Here is a 24,655-nt window from a genome sequence, read left to right as displayed (position 1 = left end):
CTTTGAGGCAGGGCCGTAATTAACTGCTCAGGCTTAGCCCCACCAACCTGTAATGCGTCAGCCGCTACAAGTGCAGCCCAATCACCGCCTAACTCAGCTGCGTGATTCTCTTGACGTATTTTCGCCCAAACCGGTTGAGGTACTACGTTGCCGAACAACATGTCGATATCGGCAAGATTCATGATAGTAGCATCCACTAATTGGGACAACTCTTTGTAATAACCTGCAGGATTTTTACAGGGGTCAGGCAAAGTTTGTTTCACCTGCAAAACTTCTGACCGCTTCCATGGGAGATGTATCCAAACTCTCTGGAAGTGTGGCAAAATAGCAGGATTGACAGTCGCATCACCTGGCATCCACACTGGGGGGACTTCTCGCCTGGGATATTGACCAGGTGTTGCCATCCACTCCTCAGTTTCATCTTTAAACAATGCTCGAGGTATTACAGTAGGCCGAAAAGATAGAAGATGTTCTACGGCACGTTGAACATTACTACCCACAATCATACCGCTCGAAAACTGATGCTGAAGTTCAGTCACTTCGGGCGGCACATTATCTACTTCATCGTTATCCATCACTTCTCGTAAACATTTACACATTTCCTCAAACACAAATCTCTGTGTGGGCTCATTAAATTGAGAGAACGTCTCAAAAATTATGCGCGGGGTATTTTTAACGGGATATCTAATCCAATTTCGCGCCATTCTAATTAACGTATCACTCTCCCTACCACCAGGAATCTGACTTCGTCGTTGAGGGACATCGGAAACATCGGACCCGAGGATCGGTCCAAAAGGAGAGTAAAGGTTCGCGACAGCATTAGGAATGCGACTACGGACAGACGGAGAAGAGGAAAGAAGTACAGGGGCTCCAACATGGGGACTAAACACAGGAGCAGCAGTAGGAGTAGCTAAAAGAGCAGAAGTAGCGGGAACAGCAGACTGAGAAGGTATAGGCAGTGGAGCAGTAGGAACAGGAGCAGGTAAAGCAACAGGAACGACTTGAGGAACAAGGGGATTCGGGAGGACAAGACCAGCGACAGGCTGACCAGCAGCTGCCGGAACAACAGGTTGAGGAACAGGAGGAACCACAAGAGCTGTAGTATCCTGTGCGTATGGAGGTGGTGACTTCAGTAGATAGGACTACAAAGGGTCCTCTACTGCTTCCTCTCCTTTCTTATCAGTACTCGACGGTAACACAGGATAACACTTATCCACCGCCATACGTTGTAATCTATCAAAAACTTCCTTTTCCTTCTCTTCTTTGTCTCGCTGAAACTGCTCTGCATTTCTCATCGTCGTAACAATACCTTCCCTCTTATTTCGTTTAAGCTGTTTGATTTCCTTCTGCTTGGCTTCTTTACGCCATAACCGAAAGGAATCAAACATGGCCGGCCTAGACTTCTTTTTGAACAATTTTGCTTCAAGATTATCCAAAATTGCTGTTTCGAAGCTGCCATGAGGTGGCCAAATAAGTACACCATCATCTTTAGTGTAGCGGATCCAGCAATCATTATATGCGATAGGACCTACTCCATGGCGACTATATAGCTCATAGACCGGAGTTCTAACTGGAGGTATCGGACAAGAGTCCTCCAATCGGGAATCTGCACCGCAACTTTTAAAGCAACTAAACAAAGAACTACGGCCAGGCATCGTGCACACTAACAGAGTTTCACAAACTTCAATGGTTATCGATTTACGATATCCTCGCAAAAATGCAAGACCCTTGGTTTTTGGCAATTGCAATCGTCAAATAAAACCCAACAACTAAGAACCAAATACTAAGAACCACAAATGCAATGGAACCATGCAAACAACCAAGTTTCAACAACAACCAAGGACTCTGGGAGCGACCCACAAATACTTAACTGAAAGAGCAATGGCGTCACCAGGAAGGCCAGTCAATCGTCTCGCTGTACAAAGGACTACGCCAGGCGCCAAAACAGGTCGACAGTCAGGGCATCAGTCCGTCGCAGCCGTCAGGAGGCGGGGATCTTCGCGGGAAAAGTCTTCGGGCCACTTGTTTCGACAACAGGATCGATGAAGCGGGGTGCACCTTCCCTCGGAGATTTCACACGAGATTCCTCACGATCGTCGGGCTTTGGACCGGTACCGCTGATGTTGCCCCACCTTGGGCGCCAACTGAAGGACTGGGCTATTCTAAGGCCCAGCGGTGCCAGGGGACAACACCTGAAACCTTCGTGGGTTACCTGTTCCGGCGTACAAATGACAGCCACGGGACACTTCCTTCGGCGTCAAAGATTGAAGTTTATTTACTGCAGGGAACACAGAAGTCACAAGAAGTACAACGCATGTAGGTTCTAGGAGACTGCTTCAAATTGCAACTGTGGATCGCTCCTTTTATACATATTTCTGTCATAGCACAACATGGCGAACAAAAGGTTACAACTCAGTTCCCACAGTAAACTTCAAAAGGGTTGCTTTCATGTATTCAGGGTCCCGGAACATGATTACAGTAGCATCGCCGGTTCCCAACTGTAAAAGTACGTTATCCCACCATTAAGTACATTCCATTCCGGCTGTAAACGAGTTTAAGGAAAGAGTCAGAAACAAGTGCAAGGAAAGGCAAAGATAATCAATAGATTGAAAAGAGTGTAAGGGGGGTGATATCGGAAACACGATTGCAGGATCAAAGGAGACATGCCTAATGAATGCACGGCTGAAACAATAGACCGGCACGGCAAGATGAGCCTCGAGCGGGGCCATCTGCCTTTGCAGTGTCACCCCCCTCGTCATAAAGACACCCTCAAAGGAACACGTGTCTTCCGCAAGAGCTTGGGAATCCCAGGGTCACGAAGCGGACAGTGTCCGTTCGCTGGCTACTTGAGGGCAAGAGACAAAATGGCTGCTGTATCTAAAATGGAACCCGTGGGTTCAGATGAAAAAACCCACGAATAAGACGAACGGTTCAGGCCAGCGTAGCGAAAACGCGTACACCCACTAAACTCGTCATTTGCGGTTCATAGATACCAAACTCGTCCATATTCAAACGAGTCGAAAATACCACTATAATTGTCACTGAACCTCAGCGTGGAGACAGGATTTGTTGGGCCTGCGACGCCAGAATCTGGCTTCCCTTGTTTATTTTTGGAACCGGAGGGTTTCGGAGTCGAAGCTTTCGGGTCCAGTACGGTTCTTGGCTTCGGCACCGATGTGTCTTTTGGTTCGGGTGCCGAAGGGTCTTTGTCTTTGGGCACCGAAGGGCGTGTTGGCTTCGGTGTCGAAGAGTCCTTCGGTGTCGAAGGATGTTTCGGTGCCAATGGAGGAGGTGGATTTGGCACATGTTTTTTCAGCGCCGAGGAACCGGAAGGTGTAGTCTTTTTCCTCGGAGCCGAGCCCGAAGGCGGGGCGTCGGAGGGCAAATCTCGGTCTCGACTGGGCCCCATGGGCGGAGTGCCGACCGCTGCCTTTGTCTTGGGTAGTGTATGCTGTGCGGGGGCAGTGGTACTCACGGGTTGTCGAGATGGAATCGAATCGTCCGAGTCCTCTGCCCCCGATATGATCTGGAGATCAGGCGAGTCTTCCTCGGCGACGAGTAGAGCCTGGTCCTCGGAGATATCTTCGATTGGATCTTCGTCCTCGGAGAAGTCTTCTTCGACGATCTCCTCCTCAAAGATGCCCTCCGGTGCTGGCGCTGATCTCCTCATTTCGTGTCGACGAGCCCTCTGATCCTGAATAGTTTTCTTCGATCGGATGGTCGCTATGAGGGAATTTTGCTCGACATACCGGGCATCTCTTGAATGGAGTTCTGTCCATGAGGCATAGGCCGTACGGCGCCGATAGGCCCAACGGCCCGCGTCGACGCACCGGAATGTAGCTGGTGATGTCGAAAAGTCTATTCAATATCGAAATAAGTTTATCTAAAGTTTCTCGCTTGGAAATTGCAGAAAAAGTCTTTTCTAGCCAGAGCGGAAAACTTTCATCCGAACCCAGTGGTGGAAAAAAACAATCCGAGGATGCAGTCGATGACCATGCGCAGTATTGTCCAAGGGAGGAGTCACCTATCTCGTGACTACAAAGACTTCTTCCAAGAAGACAACAACCTGCAATCATCCGAGCCCAACACCAGGTGGCGATCTATTGCTAAGTCTAGGATCTGCAGCTCATATGCCTCTAACTAGGCACTAGGCCTGATAAAAATGTACTCTGTATATCTCAGCTAAATACCATTGTGCCTGTTAAGGATCTTAGCCTCTGACATTTCTTTCTGAAATGCTTAAACTTGCTAAAATGATTCTCTTCAGGAGACTTGTGTGACAGCAAAGTATTGTCTTGAACTGGTTTCGATGTATTCTTAACCCCTTCCCTGCTCATGACGAGCTCAGCTCGTCATGCAGTATACTGGTCGTGTGCTTATGACGAGCTGAGCTTGTCATGAATATATGGCAGCAGGGATTTTCCAGCACAGGAGAAAAATCTCCCTAGCAGCCAAGGTGTTAAAGCTTCAATTTAACCAAAACACACATTTTAGTAATTAGTTACTACTGCTTGCCTCGCAGCATTGTATAAACAATCTTCATCTAGCATGCATCCCTGGCAGAGTGAAGCCAGGCTTTCTTAAAAAGTGTTCTTTAGCAATACATTTTATTGAAATACATGTGTTTTTGTGTAATAAAGTGCCACTCCAACGTGAAAAGTTATCATCTCACCTCATTGTTCCTCCTTTCTCAGTGCATTATTGAGACGGTACTCCAGATCACAGTGAACGTGACCACACCCTTAAGGGGGATCGGAAGGGGGATCGGAAGGGCCTCCGGTTTCCCCTCTGTCAGTAGGGACGTTACAGGTAGCTAAAAAGGTTGGGATCAATGGGTCCCTTCCCTGGGGTGGGTACAACCCCGAATATACCACCATCCAGTGGGAGGGGGGCATAAGCCTTTCCCTGGTTGGCTGAGTCCCCCCATCTGCAAGATGGTGGGGACAGAGTAGTGCTTCACCTCGACTCCCCCACCTAAGGGGTGGAGTTGGCAGAGGTGGGCACAGCTCTCATCCTCACTTGTTTTTCCTGTAGGTTCTCCCACCCAAAGTGGAGGTCAGAACCAGTGAGGACCAGTTGATGAATACAGCAAGTAGCCAGGGGACCCTGCCCATCCTCGGCTAGGAGGCTTGGCACTTCGTCCCAGGATGTGCATTGTTCAAGGCCCCCGAGAGCAGCAGGCTCTCGACCCAAGGGTCCAGAAACATGTCTGGTGGTGGCAGCTGATAGCAGCCACTCAGCCTGGATACTAGTAGTAGGTTAGTTTTCAGGGGGCATCTGTAAGATGCCCTCTGAGAGCATTTTTCATTAATCCCACACTAGCTTTAGTGTGGGTTTAATGCGCTGATAAGTTTGATACCCAATTTCTCAGTTTTCAGTGTAGCCATTATGGTGCTGTGGAGTTCATATTGACAAACTCCCAGCACCATCTACTCTTGATGGCAACACTGCACATACAATGTCTAAGAATGGACATAGACACTGTAGGGGTTATCGGGTCATGCACCTGCACCCTCACCACTGGTATAGTGCACTCAGCTAGAGGGGTGACTGACCTATGCCAGGGCAATGGGTTGTAGGCATGGCACAGTGTGCCAAGTCGAATCTTCGCTTCGTTCTGCAACAAAACACACAGCCTGCAAAGGCAGTGTGTGAGTGTTAAGATACAGAACCTCTAAGGGTGGCACAATAAGTGCTGCTGCCCTCAGAGGGCTTCTCTGGTCACAGTGCCCTGGGTACCTGTGGTACCATTTACAAGGGGCTGACATGTGGCCAGGGATGCCAATTGGGTTTAGGCTTCGATGCAGTTTTTAGGGAAAGAACATAAGCCCTGGGTAACTGGTTAGAAGAAGCCCAAGTGACACTCAGTCAAAGCACATCAGCAATTCAGCAAAAAGTGGGGGCAACCATGCAGAAAGAGGGCACTTTCTTACAACACATTTTATGAGGCAGGCCTTTTTGCCATTCTAACTGACCTTGGGTTGAGTTTTCTGTGCATCTTACTGAAAATGTTGCTCTTTTCAGTCTTTTCAGTTGGGTCACTGCGTTCTAGGCTAGGGTGACCTTGTAGTTTGGCGACTTATTAATTGAACAACTTGTTCAGACTGGAGCAAGAATGTCTAGGGCAGCAGATATGTTATAGTAGTATGAAACTGTTCAAAACCGGTGTAGGGTTGGTGGGTAATGTTTTAACTTTGCAGTGTGTTGATTCAAGAGGGGAGAGGAGGTATCCCTTGAGGTGCAAGCAATGGGTGCGTAAGATGGGTGAAGTTAGTGGAGATGAAAGAGCGGTCTCATGTTTGCGGCTGTGCAGATAGATGAAAGGTTTCCAGAAAGTATGGTAAATGTCCTGGGCCTCAATTTATTGGAAACGTAGGGGTTGCATATTCTCAATGAGGTCTCGTAAAGATCTCAAACACTGTCAACCTATCTAAAATGTATGGAGAAACGTGAATCAGATTGAAAATAATATAATCAGCAAAGTCCTAGGAAGCAAACAAAGATCCCTAACAAGTTAGGATGCCTCCTGTTTTTCAGATTAATCAAAAAGATAAATTCCTAAACAATACATTGGGCTTATTAAAATTCACTAGCTGAACACAGTGCCACACCACTTTAACTTCAGTTAATTAGAATCGCAGAACCATATTGAAATGGGGTAGTCTCTAAGGAAATACAAATGTCAACAGGATATCCAGTGTCAAGAATTAACTTGTATTAAAAATAGCAAGGCAAAAACATCCTAAGGTTGCAGATTGAAAAATAGCCTAGTAAAGTAAATGACTAATATTAAAAAACAATGTATACAGAACTTTCAGGGGGTGGTCCTGAGAACGAGGATGCAGAAGGGTGAGCTTCACCCCAGGTGAGCTATGGCAAACACGTTGAGTGAGATGGTGAGGCCTCTTGCTGTAGAATATTCCAGGACATTTTAGTCTTGTTGTGAGGTAGACTGAAATGCTTGAGGACCCTTGTATAAGAAGACAATGTTCACAGCACTTCCCAGGTAACAAACAAAGACATGTATCTTGAAATACACCAAAACAAACTCAAAAGCAAAATAAATGACACTTTAAAAGGCAATGACCCAAGCTTCCATGTTTTTAAAGAGTTTTATTCAAACTGTACTGTCATACAATGGAATAAGATTCTCCCACTAGTGACTACTGGAATGCCCACAGAAGTAAAACAAACCGTACAGGCAGAAAATTTGATTTTTGAAACCAATCACTAAACACAGGACTGAAGGAATAGTCATCTTTTTTCAAAAACGGGTAGGCTTGATCGGAGAGATTCTACAATTTAAAAAAAAAACACAGTTATTTGTCGATTAAATAAATCACATTGTCATCTCATTTAATCTCTTATTTCAGAAGTATTTACGAGTTTCCCAGAAACATAGGTTCCCTCTGTCTAACAAGTGGGCTATCTGCACCATCTATAAATGGAAAAGGCTTTGGTGGGACAGAGTCTTTCCGTAACACCACAAAAGTGCAAGATAGTAGTTTCTTTTTCAACCAATTGAATGTTGGGTCATTTAAGGGGTCAAACATAGGGATAGAAGTATTTTTAAAGGGAAAAAACACCTGATAGCCCCAAGTCACTTCCACTTACATGATAAAGAAGCAAATAAGATGCAATTTGAGGACTCAAACTAACTGTTCTGTCTTTTACCTGTATGACAAAAATGTATTCATGTGATGGGTAGCCAAATTAAGCAACGCAATAGAAATATTTGGACCCGTGAATTTACATGACTTATCTGGCAGAGTAAAAACTGCACTTTTTCAAGAGAGTTTTTTTTACTCAGAAAACACCACTCAATCACAAAAACAGAAAACATTTTCACTCTAACAAAGCTAGTAACATACCTTATGAACTGGATGTTAGGATTCCATTCACAACTTCACTCTTAAATGTGCTGGGCAGCGTGCAACTCTGTAATGGCCGCGCTATCCTCTACGGAGGTGGAAACTCTGTAGTGTTAAAGGAATGATTAGCTTTCTTCATGCAGGGTCAATGGCTTTTAAAGATAACCGGAGTAACTTTTTGAAACAACAAATCAAAGAGACAGATTTACAGAACTGCAAACGATTTCACCAGCAGGCTCAAACATCACGAATTGTGAAATATAAAATGTTGTTGGGTTTCATAGTTAAAACTGTGAAACAAAAAGAGAATGCTACATGAACGAACAAGTCTACCGCAGATCACTTAGGAATTTTAGTCTCATTGAATGGGAACTGTAGGTTGATACAACCTAAACTCTGTTTCACACATACGCGTACACAAGCAGTGTTCAACATACAAACTCACCCCTTTTGATTTAGAGTAGACATAAAGGCGCCCCGTTATAACAGTGGGAGCACTTGTTGAGGAGTCACCATGTGAAAGTGAATTGTATGTGAAGGTTTGATTCTCGGAGGTCAAAAATCGGTCTGAGAGAACCGTCCTTTTTTGGGTATGAGAAAGTACAGGAAGTATAAGCCCGACCCCATATATTGTAGTGGTATGGGCCCTATGGCTCCCTTCAAAAGGAGAGATCGAACCTCTTGTTTGAGGAGGTGTAATGGTCTGGTGACATTTAGTGTGAACGTGGAGGAATGTTTGGAGGATTGTTGGTAAGCTCCAGGCAATAACCAGAACGGATAATTCCTAGTACCCATTTGTCTGTAGGCATTGCTTGCCAGACGGGTAGAAATTGTCAAAGACGACCCCGACAGGTGTTAAAGGATCGGGGGGGGGGGGGGAGTGTAGGCAAGTCTCTACCTTTGCCATTGTTACCTTTCTAGCCCCCTCTGAAGAAACCCTTGGAAGCAGAGAGCTGATTGTTGCTTTTGTATGGTGTAGAGGCAGTGTCTGAAGAGGTATTCTTGAACCCCCCACGATAGAAGGAGCGCCAAAAGGAACAACGGCCAGAAGGGGACTGTAGGGCTACCACAGATTTTGACACGTCCGTGTCCTTTTTCATATTTTCTAAGGACGTGTCTACAACAGGACCAAAGAGGTGTAGTTTGTAAAATGGCGTGTTAAGAATAGAAGCTTCAACTTCTGGTTTAAACCCAGAAATACTTAACCATGTATGCCTTCTTAGTTGCACGCTGGTGTTGACGGCTCTAGCCGAAGTGTCAGACAAATCTAAAGGGCACCTAATGGAATGGTTAGAGATGAGCTTCCCCTCTTGCACTAGGTCTTGAGCTTTAGACTTGTGCTCATCAGGCAGGAATTGGAGCAATTGCTCCATTTCGTCCCAATGCGCCCTAACGTACGTGGCTAAAAGACTTGAGTGTTAGAAATGCACCAGAAATTTGCAGCTTGGGAGGCATCTTTTAACTTAGACTCTTTGTCTGGAGGTGGAGCATCTTCTGACGTTTGAGAATAGGCCCGTTTACCGGCATTAGAAACTATCAACAAATCTAAGGGTAACTGGCACTTGATGTAAACTGGATCAATGGTGCACATTTATACTTTTTGTCTATCCTTGGGGTGAGAATACGTGCCTGAGCAGGATCCTTAAATATGTCGTCCACATGTCTTAGTATACCTTTGAGCATGGGGAGTGTGTGAGCGGCTCCCTGGGCGCCACCCCAAAGCCAACAGACCGCGCACGCAACCTGGGCTTCATCCTGGACTCGTCCCTCTCGATGACCAGACAAGTCAACGCCGTCTCCTCATCTTGCTTCAACACCCTACGCATGCTCCGCAAGATCTTCAGATGGATCCCGACCGACACCAGGAAGACGGACACCCAGGCACTCGTCACCAGCCGACTGGACTATGGAAACGCCCTCTACGCCGGAACCACAGCCAAGCTACAGAAAAGACTCCAACGCATCCAGAACGCCTCCGCCCGACTCATCCTGAACATCCCCCGACGCAGCCACATCTCCGGCCACCTGAAGAACCTGCACTGGCTCCCCGTCAGCAAGAGGATCACGTTCAGGCTCCTCATCCACGCACACATATCTCTCCACGACCTGGGCCCCAAGTACCTCAACGACCGCCTGACCTTCTACACGCCCACCCGCCAGCTACGCTTGACAAGCCTCGCCCTCGCCGCCGTACCACGCATCCGAAGAGCCACCGCTGGTGGCAGATCCTTCTCCTACCTGGCGGCCAAGACTTGGAACTCCCTCCCCATCCATCTCCGGCTGACCCAGGACCATCTCGCCTTCAGGAGACAACTCAAGACATGGCTGTTCGAGCAATAGCAGACCCCCTCCCCCAAGCGCCTTGAGACCCTGCCGGGTGAGTAGTGCCTATATAAGTGCGATGATTGATTGATTGGGGTCTGCAGGTGCAGCACTGTCCCCATCCCAATCATCCGGTGTGTATTGTGTTGGTGAATTAGTAGGGGTAATTAACAAGTATTGTGTTTCTAGGGAAGGAAGTGATGGAGGAGAAGTGTTAGTTCCCACATGTTTCCTCATTAAAGGAATGGGATAGACTTCCTCTGAGTCAGATTTGTGTTTGAGTGGTAATTTGGTCGCAATATGTCCAGTTTTTGGATTGATATACAGTTCCTTTTGTTTCGGTTCTGATTTTGGAGGCAGGACCTTTGAAAGGGGCTCCTTCGAAGGTACCGGAGCATCTTTAGGTTTCAGCGCCAACGTTTTTGGTGCCGTTATCTTGGGTGCCAAGGATTTAGGTTTCGAAGATGATATCAGTATCGAAGGAGGTGGGCCTGAGACTGGTTTTGGCTTCGACCCAGAAGGTTTCAGCTCGGTGCCCGAGGGTGACTCGATCCCGAGCCGGAAGGCCTTTGACGTATGTTTCGCTGCGGAGTCCAAAGGCAGGGCGTTGGAAACATGTTCTCGGTCCCAACCAAGGCCCGAAGACAGAGTGAGAAAGGAGCCTATTTTTTCTGGCTGAGTTGGACATTGGCAGAAGGGCAGATCGGTTCTCACGATACGCTGACCTTACGGGATGTCTTCGTCCACATCGGAGCCGGACTCGGAGACAGGCTCTTCTTGTTCTTCCTCAGCTTCTATGGCATCGAAGGTTTCCTGTTCGGAATCTTCTCCGAAGAGGTCTGGAGTGAAGCCAGTGGTCTTGCTCTGCATGGCGCGAGTTTGAGACCGACTGTTGCAGAGCATTTTCTTCAAGCAGAAATATATACATGCGTTGCAGTCTTGTTCGTTGTGCTCTGGAGAGAAGCTCAGGTTGCACACTTTTGTGCGAGTCGGTGCGCGGGAACTTCGTGTGGCACCGAGCGCAGAATTTGAATGCAGTCTGTTCCATCAACTGTGAGGCGGACCGACACGGGTACGCCAGACGGGCTTCCACGAGTTTCCCCGATCTAAATTTGTTTTTTTTGTATTAAATGCAATACACAGAGAAGGGAAATACACAATCGAAAACAATACCATTGAGGGTAAATGGATTGTGCACAGAGGGGAACCCGAGAAACGGTGTTGAACCGGAGCGCAACAATTCATGTCCGAACTCTATGGCAGAATTTTTTTTCTAACAATGGAGTTTCTGCCCCTGGTTTCTGCCCCTGCGCACTATCACTGAAAGGAGGAGTCACCTACCTCGTGACTAGAAAGACTCCTTAGAAAAACAACTTGCAATCAATCAATCAATGCATTTATATAGCGCGCTACTCACCCGGAGGGTCTCAAGGCGCTTGGGGAGAGGGGGAGGGGGAGGTCCGCTACTGCTCGAACAGCCAGGTCTTGAGCTGCTTCCTGAAGGCGAGGTTGTCTTGCGTCTGGCGGAGGTGGGTCGGGAGGGAGTTCTACGTCTTGGTGGCCAGGTAGGAGAAGGACCTTCCTCCCATGGTGGCTCTTCGGATGCGGGGGACGGCGGCGAGGGCGTGGTTGGTCGAACGGAGCTGGCGTGTGGGAGTGTAGAAGCTGAGGCGGTTGTGGAGGTATCTTGGGCCTTGGTTGTGTAGGGCTTTGTGTGCGTGGGTGAGGAGTCGGAACGTGATTCTCTTGGGAGCCAGTGCAGGTCTCTCAGGTGTCCGGAGATGTGGCTGTGTCGGGGGATGTCGAGGATGAGTCTTGCTGAGGCGTTCTGGATCCGCTGGAGTCTCTTCTGGAGTTTGGCAGTCGTTCCGGCGTAGAGGGAGTTGCCGTAGTCCAGTCGGCTGGTGACAAGGGCCTGGGTGACCGTCTTCCTGGTCTCGGTGGGGATCCACCCGAAGATCTTACGTAGCATGCGCAGGATGTTGAAGCACGACGAGGAGACGGCGTTGACTCGTCTGGTCATGGAGAGGGAGAAGTCCAGCATGAAGCCCAGGTTGTGTGCGTGGTCCGTTGGTTTGGGTGCGCTGCCCAGGGCAGGGGGCCACCAGGAGTCGTCCCAGGCGGAGGGTGATGATCCCACTAGGGTGCGATGGCAGACAGTGTCGAATGCCGCGGAGAGGTCCAGGAGGATGAGGGCCGCAGTCTCCCCGTTGTCGAGCAGGGCTCGGATGTCATCTGTGGCTGCGATGAGGGCGGTCTCGGTGCTGTGGTTGGCCCGGAAGCCAGACTACGAGAGGTCGAGGGATCCGTTTGTCTCGAGGAAGGCGGCGAGCTGCTTGTTGACGGTCTTCTCGATGACTTTGGCCGGAAACGGGAGGAGCGAGATGAAGCGGTAGTTTTTGAGGTCGGTGGGGTCTGCTGATGGCTTCTTCAGTAGAGCGCTGAGTTCGGCGTGCTTCCAGCTCTCCGGGAAGGTAGCGGTGTCGAAGGAGGTGTTGAAGATGTCCCGCAGGTGGGGTGCGATGACGGCGTCGGACTTGTTGAAGACGTGCTGGGGGGCAGGGGTCGGTTGGAGATCTGGAGTGGATGGAGTTCATAGTGCGTTGCGTTTCTTCGGTGTTGATCGGGTTTCCAGGCGCGGAGGGTGGTGGTGGGGGGTGCCGGTGCGGTCATGGGGTGCGTTGGCTGTGTGCTGAAGCTGTTGTGTATGTCTGCGATCTTGTTGTGGAAGTAGGCGGCGAGGGAGTTGCAGAGGTCTTGTGATGGGGTGATGTTGTTGTTTCCGGCATTGGGGTTGGAGAGCTCTTTGACGATGTTGAAGAGTTCCTTGCTGTTGTGTGCGTTGTTGTCCAGTCGTTCCTTGAATGCGAATTTCTTGGTGGCGTGGATCAGTTGGTGGTGTTTTTGAGTGGCGAGCTTGAGGGTGGTCATGTTGTCTGATGTGGGGTCTCTGCGTCAGGTTCTCTCGAGGGCTCGGCAGTTCTTCTTGGAGCTCTTGAGTTAGTCGGTGAACCATGGTGCTTTCTTACTGCCGGGTCTGCTGGGTGGGGTCCTCAGAGGGGCGAGATCGTCAGCGCATCGGCTGATCCACTTCGCGAGGTTGCTGGCGGCCTGGCTGGGGTTCGCTGAGCTGGCGGGGGGATCCTGGCTCAGGGATGCGGCGAGCTGGTCGGCTGTGATCTTGTTCCAGCTTCTGAGTGCGACCTGTTGCTGGTGGTGGTGGATCGTGTTCTTTCTGAAGCTGAAGTGGATGCAGCTGTGGTCCGTCCAGTGGAGACCGGTGGCGTGGCTGAAGGCGATATCCTTGCTGGAGGAGAAGATGGGGTCGAGCGTGTGTCCAGCGTAGTTGGTGGGGGTGGTCACCAGCTGCTTGAGACCGAGGTTGGCGAGGTTGTCCAGCAGGGTGGCGGTGTTGCGGTCCTTGTTGCAAACATACCCAACACTTGCTCTGGGCTCCGTCTGGTTACATCTGAGAACCTTAACATGGGCAGTGTCAAATTTTGGAGATACACACAAGTCCTGCATAGTAGGTAAGGGCCTTTCCTTTCTCACTCATACATTGGGCTGGGACAGTGAAGTACTACTTGTATGCGAGGTACATGGCCTTAACTAGATTAATTGAGTAGCGCTAAATACCGGGCTGTTCACCATATAACAGACACTAAAATATACAATAAAGTGTTGGATGGAATGCTTTCCAGTCCATCCTTTTTTTGCCCACCATGCCACCTCAGTTTGGACCCACCTGTATGCAAATAATTCTTGGCCCTGCTGCAGTGGGAACATCCCTGCCCAAACTGCCAATTCAGGTCCTCGCTGAACTGGAACACAAGCAACCCAGGGCTAGTTTCGCTCTAGTAACACACTAAAGTACACAAAAAAGTGATGAATGGAATGCTTGAATTAATCTCAGCGACTAGTAATTACGCGAGGCCTCATCCCAGTCCAAGGTAATTGTCCGCACAATGCCACCTCAGTTTGAACCAGTTACATCCAATCGGTGTGGACCCTGCTCCAATGGGAACAGTCCAGCCTTAACTGCCAAGCCAGGTTCCCCCTTAACCGGAACACAAGCACCCAAGCAAATGCCCAGAAGTGGGTTCCTTGTTCACAGTGCCACTGGAACCAAGCTACGCCGGACTGAAAAGTTTTAATCTGGACAAACCCGGTCTTGGGCTGCTTGTGCTCCGGTTTGAAGAGGACCTGGATTGGCAGTTTGGGATGGACTGTTCCCACTAGAGCAGGGTCAGGACTGATTTGCATATATCTTGGTCGAACCTGAGGTGGTATGGTGAGCGAAAGAATGATGGGTCGGGATGCTACCTACCCCACGCGATTGCCATTGGTTAGGCTTATTGCCAGCATCCTCCCTTCACCTTTTGTGCATTTGATGTGCCATATTACAGAAGCACCTGTAGAGTACTAGACTCAAAATGTACAAAGTCTTGCAAGCCACTCCCTTGATTTTCCCCATATCTTTCAGACCAAATTGCACACAGACGATTTCGAGGACATGTACTAAAAATTCAATCTTCTACCAAGAGAGGAGAAGTTTCTCAGAAATAGCAGTGGTGTACCTGCATGCAAAAACTTGGTTATTGTGGCACACGTGGTGCATCAAAGGGGGTCGCTGGATTCCAGGAGGGGGAAGACATGAGAGAGAGAGTAGATCTAGCAAACACAAAAGCCTACCAGGGGATCACTAGAAGAGAAATCTTTGTATGTTACCCAAACAGACAAAGGTGAAAGGACAAATACCAGTTTCCTGAAAGTAATAACTGGCTGCTTCCTGAGTGTGTCCTTCCTCTTGAGCCAAATGTTTTAACCTACAGTGTGGTGACTACATCAACACTAGAGACTCGGAGGAATGAAAACGTTAAACTTATAAGACAAGAAAGCCGAATTCATTTTCAACATTCAACTTTCTTCAGAAGAAAACAAGGAGGAATACAACCATACTAGCTATCCAATTTACATGATAATCACTGACGTATACTTTAAGTACCCTGACAAGCTCAGGAGTCGCCTTGGTGAGATAGATGCACACTTCTTCGGCCAGAAAACGTAGGATTTATCTGGCATGGCACCTGACGCTCATATTGAAGGCAGAATCATTGAACATGGACACAATGGATGAAAAGGGCCGACTGGGAACCTAACAAATCCCTGGCAAATCTATCCTAACCAGCCACACACTTTTCTCGTGTCTGCTGTCATTACCTGGGGAGCAACAACACTCTGCTTTCACACAGATGCTTCCAATGGCTCCAGTCCACCAAGGCAATACCCGGTGGAATAAAAGGGCAGTCCAGCCGTGTGTATAAAGATATGATCATGTATATGCATGAAGGTTGAAGAATGTAACCCGCTACATGTCTAGTATTAACAATTTCATAGGGACCAGTTAGTCGCTGCAATCACATATGAAAAATGGGGGTGTCCTGAACCTTACCTTGACACATACATCTGAACTGAACAGATAGCTTTCAGACTTCAATCAGTTCGCTGGATGCACTATTCATTTATGCTATGAAGAAAAAACATTACCAACCTCTGGTAGTTGTAGAGATGAAATTACGAGGATCGTCCTCTGTATGGAGTATGGCCATTAAAATCACGCCGATATCAGGAGAGCCACATTTAAAAAATTTAACATTTGGTTCCACCTGGTATGCGGCCGTGATGGGCATGTGCTCCAATGTCCATGCACTTGGCCTGACTCACTCCGAAGGGCATTATCCTGTGCAACAAACCCATCAATGACAGGCAGTGCATAATTAGAACCTGAGAAATGAGAGTGAGTAGGTGGGAATATATAAATGAGCAAACCACAAAGAAAAATGGTGAACAGCCTTACAAGGTCACATTCACATTTTGATCTCTTTAGGAAGATGCTGAATGCAGTGCAAATGTTTCAGGGAAGTGAAGCTCAAGTTCAGGTACTATCAAGGAACCCTAATGTTAAAGAAGGAGCCCTAATGTTATAGTAGGAAAAAATTACAAAGGCATTTGTTGCACTGTGCAATAGTAGATGAGAGCTCACTCAGACTTGTTCTTTTATTACCACAATGCATGAAACAGGGCAGGAGGGTGACTTACACACGACACAGAGTTAAAGGTGACTCCCATGTGTGAGGTAGCTGGGACAAGCAGTTTTTTCTCAAGCCGCCATTCACTTAGAAGAGTTAAGGAGGACATACTGTTCGATATAGGAGTTACTCTCACAGCTTCAGGGTGAGTAAGACTCGCACACAAATCTCTTACTGTTAGGGTTTCACTGGGAGTTAGACTGAGGGTCACTGATTGGCCCTTACAGTAGGGGTGATTCTCATTGTGCAGAAGTCACAGTATGGTAAACCAACAAAAACCAATCAACCTCAATAAATTACATCTTTTCAGATGTAAAGCTAAAGCGGGAAAATCTGTAGCTGTCCTCGGAGCAAAAGCCTGGACCTTTCTCCCCAGACATCTTAGACTTTCTCATTCAGAACCCAGGTGCTGAAAACGTTGATCTTTGCAGCCCCGGACTCCCTCTGTCTCTCGCTAATTTGATCCCTGCATCTGTTTGTAGCAGCCTGGAGCCTCTTTTTCTCCCTTTTGCTTAAAATCAAAATGCTCCTTTGGAGCCATAGTATGCTTTATAAACTTTTTATATATACACATACATACACTTTGAATTAATCTGCTCTAGAAAACATACAATTTACATTTAGAGTGCCTTATAATCAGCCACAAACGGTTCTAAGAGAAAAGTCTGTGTGTGAATTCAGAGCAGAGATGTTTGTTGAGCAGACCCACTGCTTCAAAAACAGCAATTTTTCATTAACAAGAAAGGTTTAAAGCAAAGGAGATCATAGGCTTGCATCAACAAATTCATTTTTGCATCCAGTAATAAATCAAGGTATGAAGTGTTCAAGACCCAAACGAGCAGAACATATTCTGATCACACCATCGCTCTCCAATGTAAAATGCTTCCTCTGCCCTACAATAGATGTTTCGTCCACAGCAGGTTCAGTGCGACGCTTCAAAAAGTTAATGACACTGAGTGAAAATGAGCTTAAGTCAATTTTAAAAACACAGATCGTAAGCAAGAATTTCAGTGGCGCAAATCCACTTAAAAATATTTACCATTCTGAAAAATGAATTAAAATTATCAAAAAGCAATTAGAAGAGGTAATGGTAAACGGGACATGGATAAACAAGCTGATTTTGACCTCTCCAGTCTAACAAACTGTTAATGCTACCTGTGAACGTGTGGAGACAACCTTACTTAAAAGCTCCAAAGATTAAGAGGCGTATCAACTAGTGATCTTCAGCACATTGCTGTGCGTCTGGAAAGTCGAACTTATGATCTTCCTCCCAGCAGACGTTTAAGACCAACTATATAGAAAGCTGGTTCTGTTCAGAGGATGCGCCACCAGTGCTTGTACCTTCAACTCTTACAACCCCTCTTTTCGGATCCTGTAACTGAATGGCAAGTTAGGTTTACGGTGAGGCATGGGTGTCAGTCGCTGTCTCTCTTGTGCCTGCTGACTCGTGGCCACAACTGGCATCAAGTTTGACAGCAGAACCGTACAACCGAGATCCTAAAATGAAGAAATATGGGAGTCCTACAGAAAAAAAACTGCAGGAGCAGAAAGAAAAATGTTAACTTTGATTAGAAAATGTTTTCCTACAGAACTGCAGATTTGTTTTTGAACAGTTTGTCTTTTTAGTAGACACAATTGAGCTTTTGGTGGAGGAAAAAGGAAGAAGAGTGTGTCTGGCTCAAGGGAAGCAGACTTTGGGCCTCCTCACCAACAAGAAGAAAAGTTGTGGCCTTTGGTAGCAGCAGACTGTAAACGATAAAAGCTTTCACCCAGACAACATGGGCGATTCGGAAAGTCTGGAATCTGCTGAGAGAAGTCACACAAGAAAACATAAAAACAATAATCAACATTGGCCATTTGCTAAAGAGTTCCAGCTACTTACATGGGACCAGGCGCTGCACTCTGCCCTTCTTCCCAACCAAAGCTGGGTTCTTCTTTGATGTGTCTCACCTGGAAATCTACTCCTTTCTCTATCTGATTAGGTTCTTTCTGTGGAAAATTGAAAAATAATCGAGATTTAGGTTATTTTTCAGTGATGATATCTTAATAGGCTTCTTCCCTTCATGAATCCTCCAGTCCATGTTACACTGAACAATGGATAATGTACAGCATGGCAACCTAGGAGACACAAAAGTATCGTTAGATTAGATAGATAAAAAAAAAAGGAAAATGTTCCGTACCCTGTAAGCATCTCTCCGTAGTATATAGTACTGTAGATTCGCATGATTTGCTAAATCTTGCCATCTAGCTTTGGGCCAGGATACTACAAAGTGTTTTTCTTTGACGAACGTTCGAGTCACAGGATGTTGTGTCATTCCACCACTATGCCCACAGACACAGACTACCTTAGATTTTCGTTCAGCGGGTGAAAATGGAGTATACAGTAAGACTAAAATAACGTGCTCTGTGCATGGTATGTGGGTGAATAATGTGCATTTTAAGAAATGTGCCATCTGTGCCAGTTTCTGGAGAGGAGAGTGAATCTACAATGATACACGTCTCGAACAGATGGTTAATGGGTAACATTTACAGTTTGTAGCATGTGTGGCTGTAGATCTAGATGCTTTGTATCGACTGTAAAGCAGTTTCTTCCCAGCGATGGCTTGTGTGTAGATGATACAGAAAATACTTCCTTTAAGCTGTAAATGTAAATGTACAGGAATTTATATAGCGCAAATCACCGAGCGGTTTCTAAGCGCTTGCTTAGGGAACCCGTCCTGGTATTCCCCTGTGAGATAACCCCGGCAGGGTATCCGCAAGGTGAAAGCCAGGCATCCCGCCGCGAGAGGCCGTTGTGGAGATTAAGCAAGCTATTGCCCAGAGTCGCAGAGTGTGAACCCGTAAATCGAGTAGGCACCGGAGCGAGAATTGTCAAATCCATGGACATTCTTTTTAGTACTTAAGATCCCGCCGAGCCGGGAATTGAACCCTGGTCCCGGGCTGACCTCTGCTTCCAGGTCTGCCGCCTCTAACCAGTGAGCCACACTTCTCCACTTAGCCAACCAATGCCTGCCATTGCTGTTGTTGCCCCTGTAACTTTCCCTCAAGTATGCATTGCCTACTTGGGACTTGTGAAAAGCCTTCTGTTGCAGGCCACTCTCTGAAGTACAGCATGATATGCAGTATCATCTGGCAGAGATGGTTTGGCTGGGTATGATTCTAGGTCTGGATCATCTATAGGGTCGATGTGTCAAAGGTCGTACCCGTCCCCTGCCCCAGCGGAAGGATCTACGCCCCCATATGGACTACCTAAGTTGGAGAAGGAATGGACTGAAGTCTCAGAAAATTATGGTGTAGAGTGCGGTGAGTAAGACTGTGTGGTGGCGGGATCCTGCGTATGAAAGGCTGTTGAGGAGGGCGTGTTGCCTTCTCCGTATGCCTCTTCGGTACTGGGTGCCGTGGCGAGCTGAAGGGGAGCTCCTCCTCAAAAGTTAACTTCTGTTTTTTGGGAAATGGGGGCAGTGTAGTCAATAGTTAACCAGGGGGCAGCTTAGCATAAATCCTTCCACTTTTTGGGCAAATGAATAGGGCGGTTGAGGGACACTGAGGTTCTCCGACAGTTTCTTTAGGATGCGTGCTCCGGACTCCGTATCTCAGGGCCAAACGGGCCCCAGGTGTCCGCTTGGGACTAAGTATGCTCTTGCCATCAGAGGTGCTCTATGCATCATTCATTTCAGGTCCAAAGAGGAAGGCCTTCTCCCTCTCAGGCAAGAGAATGTTGAGTGTTGTGGCTCAGTACCCTTCAGTGGGAGCTTGTTTGGTTTCAAAGCCATTTCTCACTGCTGACCAGAGACTGAGGATAGTAGTGGATCAAAGGCTCGGGCCTCTTTCCTGCCCACTCAGGGATCAACTCCTGCAGGAACAGTGCTCTGTGTCAATGTAAGGACATTTGAGTGGATGGGGCTTTGACTTATGGCTCAGTACTGTGGCAGTTCTCACGGTCCTTGGTGTTTTCTACGCATATGGCCCTGACGGTGTCGAAGCCAAATGTGTCCTGTCTTAGTCTTCTTCCTTGGAGGCATTCAAAGACAATGATTGGAGCTGGGTGTCGACTGGGCAGCTGGGATGACAGCGGGGTCCACAATGCTGGGCTGGTCGTTTTCTTCTGAGTCTTTTTATGCCAACAGGTGATGCAGACCTCTTAGGAATACTTGTAATGTTGGCCAGAGAGGTAGAGGTTGCAAATGCTGTGCTAGTCTGTCCAAGGATATTTTTCATTGCACCGGGGACAATATTAAAAGATTGGGCATTCGGGGTGAGCTCTGCAGAGATCGCAGAGGACTCGATTGAGTAGGGACCTGGGCTTTGCATGCCTGGTCAGCAAGGTGAAGCAGTAGATCAAAGAACAGTAGTGTACCCATCAGGAGAAACGCGCTCAGTGATTATTCTCCAGACATTAACTCGAGGAGCAGCATAGTTAGGCACAAAAAAGCGGGAAGAACCTGTTTGATCTATGAGCCGATGCTGAACACGTCCAAACAAGATTGTGGGCAAAAAACTATCTAAGGTGGCCTCAATGGTCATGTGTATTGGGAACTATGGAACAGTCACAACATCCTGTGATTTGAAGCTTCTTCAACAGAAAACAAGTTGTAATGTCTAAGCCTAATACCAGATGGTAGAAGTATGCAAAGGATGTATATCTATAGTCACACATACTACAAATGTATTATTTCTAATGCCTGAAGTAGAAGGAATATGGATTTATGAAGTACACTACGACAGTCCAGTTGGCATAACCTCAGAAGTGAAGCTGTGGGCAAGGCCTCAGGTAAATGACTTGAACATTGCCTGTGTGTTTATGTACCCAAGGCTTGGCCTCGCTGATGAGGGTTAACATCCCAATCTATCAACCAGCAGTAGCTGACGGCGACCACATACGAGGTTACGCTTAAAAGCTGCACCTCAAGTACCCTGAAAAACAATATTCAGAATTCTAGATCAGCACAAGTATAGAAGCGAACGATTTAAAGAGGCACGCAGTGAGAGTGCAGACACTCGATCTTTGTGAGCAAATATGATGAGGAACTCTACAATCATCTTTAGGAATCACAACTAAGACTTGTAAATATGATAGGCATCCTCTAATCCACAAGACAATATCTTCAAGTCCATGCCAACCACAGGTTTGAGCAGCTAGCGACGCAGGAATCTTGCCGCTTTTCATCATTTAGATTTCTTGTTGCATACTTTGCAAAATAAAGAAAATAAGTTTATTATTGAATGGTCAAAAGTTTACATTTTATTTCTGCCAAACTTTTCATCCAATCCCGTAAGCAAGGTTTTGTTAGGGGCAAATCTTAACCAGTTAACGGACATTCATCCGCCAGCTAATTTGCTCAGGCATGCAGCCAGTAGAGAAAAGAGAAGGAGATTCTCTGTAAAGTAGATGCAGGTATGTAACCTGAAATTAAAACAGATCATGAACAATATAAGAACAGACAATGGAAGTGGGAAGAGAAAGGAAGTAATTTGCAGCGGTCCTGTAACTCACATATCACCCGTCAATACGGATATATACCTTCTGCTAGACAGTCAAGCGTTCATGCAACACCAGTTTATGGGTCTGTAGCATTTAGTTCAGACCAGAGCAATAAGACACAACCACCCTGTGTCCAGTACCCTCCAAAGCAGACAATCTTGTTTTAGCAAGATTTATTCAAACAATAAGTGAGATTGGGAAGCTTGGAGTAAAATCTAACATCTTGCTTGGCAAACACAAATGTAGTTAATCTATTTTCAGACAAGGTCAAGAGGAAGGGATGAAGTTTAACATCATTTGCAGACACTTCAAAAGGCTGCGAGCATCGGCCACATCTCTCAATGCTGTTCCAGAAATAAATCTTTGCAAGAAGCACAAAAACAGAATACAAAGATCAAAGAGCTCTACAACAGTGTTCCTTTGCAAATGAAGTGAAACCATTCCGTGCCAGGTAATTCTACGTATCCCTGAAGCACAACGAGGAAGTGGGTCTCTGAATAGGGAGTCTCTGTGTACCACAGAGATTCATTTCTAATTCAGAGGCTATGCATCCGATGTATAATGGAACAATAGTCTTAACGCTGCAAAAGAAATGGCAAGGGGATTTAAAGTGAGTACAAAGCGTTGCATACAAGAAAGTACATCTGAGATGTAAATTGAAAGGTTTTAATAGGGTGTGAGGAATAAAAACTAATTGAGCCATCTTCACAGCTAGCAATGGGACTGTGATTGCGATATGCTCCAAAAACCTCAGTAGGCAACAGGAATGGATGGGAATTTTTCCATACAGCACTTTGAATCTATTTTTCTCTTTCACCCAGTCCATTATAATACTTAACATAGCCTAAAATTCAGTAACTTTTCGACAAGAGTACAAAAAAATGCAGCTTGTTTTGTTAACTTTATAAGAAACTACCTGAAAATAAAGAAGCAATGATTTAAGTGCCTTACAAAAATTTCACCAGAGGCCGAGGATGCCTTCACAAACAAAACTCCATTTAATTTTGCATTACTTAACTACAAAATGCATTCTCTTAATACCAGTTCATTTCATGTCGTGTAAAGAGGGACGATTGAGGAAATATCCAAAATGTACTTTAATTAGCAAATGAATTTCTTTCAATAGCACAAGCCATACACAACGGTATTGTGATTACATAACAATGTCCTTCCCCTTAACGAATTTTCTATGAGAAACTATAGAAAAACAATTAGTTACCTGTAACACCAATTCTTCATCAAGGGTATCATCGTGAAATTCCTGAAATTCAGTGTATCCTCACATACATGAGAAAATCGGATCACATCCTCAATAAAGAGAAAAGCATCTCTCAAAAAACAAAGTAATCTAACTTATGTGGACGCAATATGTCAATTATCTTTTAGAAAACGAAAACCAAGTTCATAAAAACACTAGAAAATAAACAAAATGGGTTTTAAAACTATGTGGAAGGGCCACAACAATCCCAACTTGCATCACCAACAAGGGGGGAGATGCGGACATTTCGGCATTTTATTCCGCTGAGTTACATAAAAACTCTGCAAGATTCCGCAGACTTCTGTCAACGGGTGGAAATATGCATCTTGTGCTGCAACTTAGCACCATTAGCATAAGCAGACTAAAAATCAGCGTGACCGGCATCACGCGATGCGCAGGAGCATGCAGCCATGCAAGTTGCTTTTGCTGCCGCTCGAATAGAAAATCTACTCAAGCAGCAGCAAATCTACTCGAGAAGCAGCCATCTGACCTCAACCACACGTTTGAAAATGGCGCCGGGGCGCCAAATCTTGCTTGCATTTAAAGAGCCGCACAGAAAATATTCTGTCATGTGGCCATTGGTGTTATTTTGGCCGGAATTCTGCATTTCGCCAAATTCTGCCAATTCCACGAGCGAAATGAAACATTCTGCCCACCACAACGTCAGTTAGTCCCTTATTCATTTTGACAATAAGGTGAAGGAAGTAATGCTGCGAAACCTCCTTCTCCCATACTGGTGGCCTTGATGGAACACATGTGAGCTGGATATGAATTTAATGAAATACCTTTGAAGAAGAACTAATATTTCAGGCACATAACTGTGTTCTCCATTATGGAATCTTCATCATTCTTCCACAATAGAAGAAAATAGCAAGAGCATTCTTTCCGTGGAGGTGAGAGCTGAGAACAGTTGAAAGAAGAGGGTAAAAAGATTGTGTAGGTGTCAACACCTGAACTATTCGCAGAGGAACAATCTGGACTACTTGCTAAGAGCCTTTTTGAGACAAAATTGAACACAGCCTTCTATTTTTCCATGAGAGGATGAGAGGGCTGACCAATTTCTCTATTGTTATGCCTCATTTTAACTGACATTTGGTCACTGATAATCTGTGTGGTAATGCTGCTCTAAGCATTATGGACAGATGATCAGGTTATCATCAATGAAAGCAATGCCTGCACTGGTGTTCACCGATATGTTGCGACTATCTTTTTAACCTGATGTACTGAAACAATTTTTGTTCAGTTCTACAGCATTCCTTTTCAAAACTATTTCTTGGCTTATGAAAATAAAATCCAACTGTAGTTGAATGTGGACTATTATTTTTTTTTGACCTCCCACCCCGAGGAACACATTAACTATTCCTGTTAATTGACAATTAAGTTGTGGTCATCAACATTCCCTCCTCTCAGATGAACATGCTTTTTTGCTGCATTAGACTGCAATGCTTGCAACAGGTTCACAAGATGGTAATTAATATTATTAAATTACCAGAATGTTTATATTTTAATAGTTGTATTTTCTACTGCCTAAATTTACCCTACACCGTGTACACATGTTAATGTAATACATAGGTAGCTGGAATACAAATTGATGCGGAGATTAGTATAAATTAATGTTTCACCTATATAGGAC

General features: G+C 46.1%; 1 protein-coding gene across 2 annotated transcripts in view; it reads right to left on the bottom strand.

Annotated features, from left to right (window-relative positions):
• Positions 1–7,093: 7,093 nt before the first annotated feature.
• LOC147673143 (uncharacterized) overlaps positions 7,094–24,655 on the bottom strand; it is a 166,849-nt gene continuing 149,287 nt past the window's right edge. Inside the window, exons 9-11 of one of the 2 annotated variants that reach the window (XM_086946888.1) lie at positions 18,165–18,271; positions 7,872–7,976; positions 7,094–7,295 (exon numbers count right to left, since the gene is read on the bottom strand). In XM_086946888.1, coding sequence (XP_086803014.1) covers positions 7,913–7,976; positions 18,165–18,271 — 171 coding nt within the window. In that variant the 3' untranslated portion in view covers positions 7,094–7,295; positions 7,872–7,912. The remainder of the gene's footprint in view (positions 7,296–7,871; positions 7,977–18,164; positions 18,272–24,655) is intronic. The other variant, XR_015302598.1, reaches the window with a different exon arrangement.

This window comes from Lissotriton vulgaris, chromosome 12 (assembly GCF_964263255.1).
Source record: "Lissotriton vulgaris chromosome 12, aLisVul1.2, whole genome shotgun sequence".
Lineage (NCBI taxonomy): Eukaryota > Metazoa > Chordata > Amphibia > Caudata > Salamandridae > Lissotriton > Lissotriton vulgaris.
This window is presented reverse-complemented; position numbering and strand designations above follow the sequence as displayed.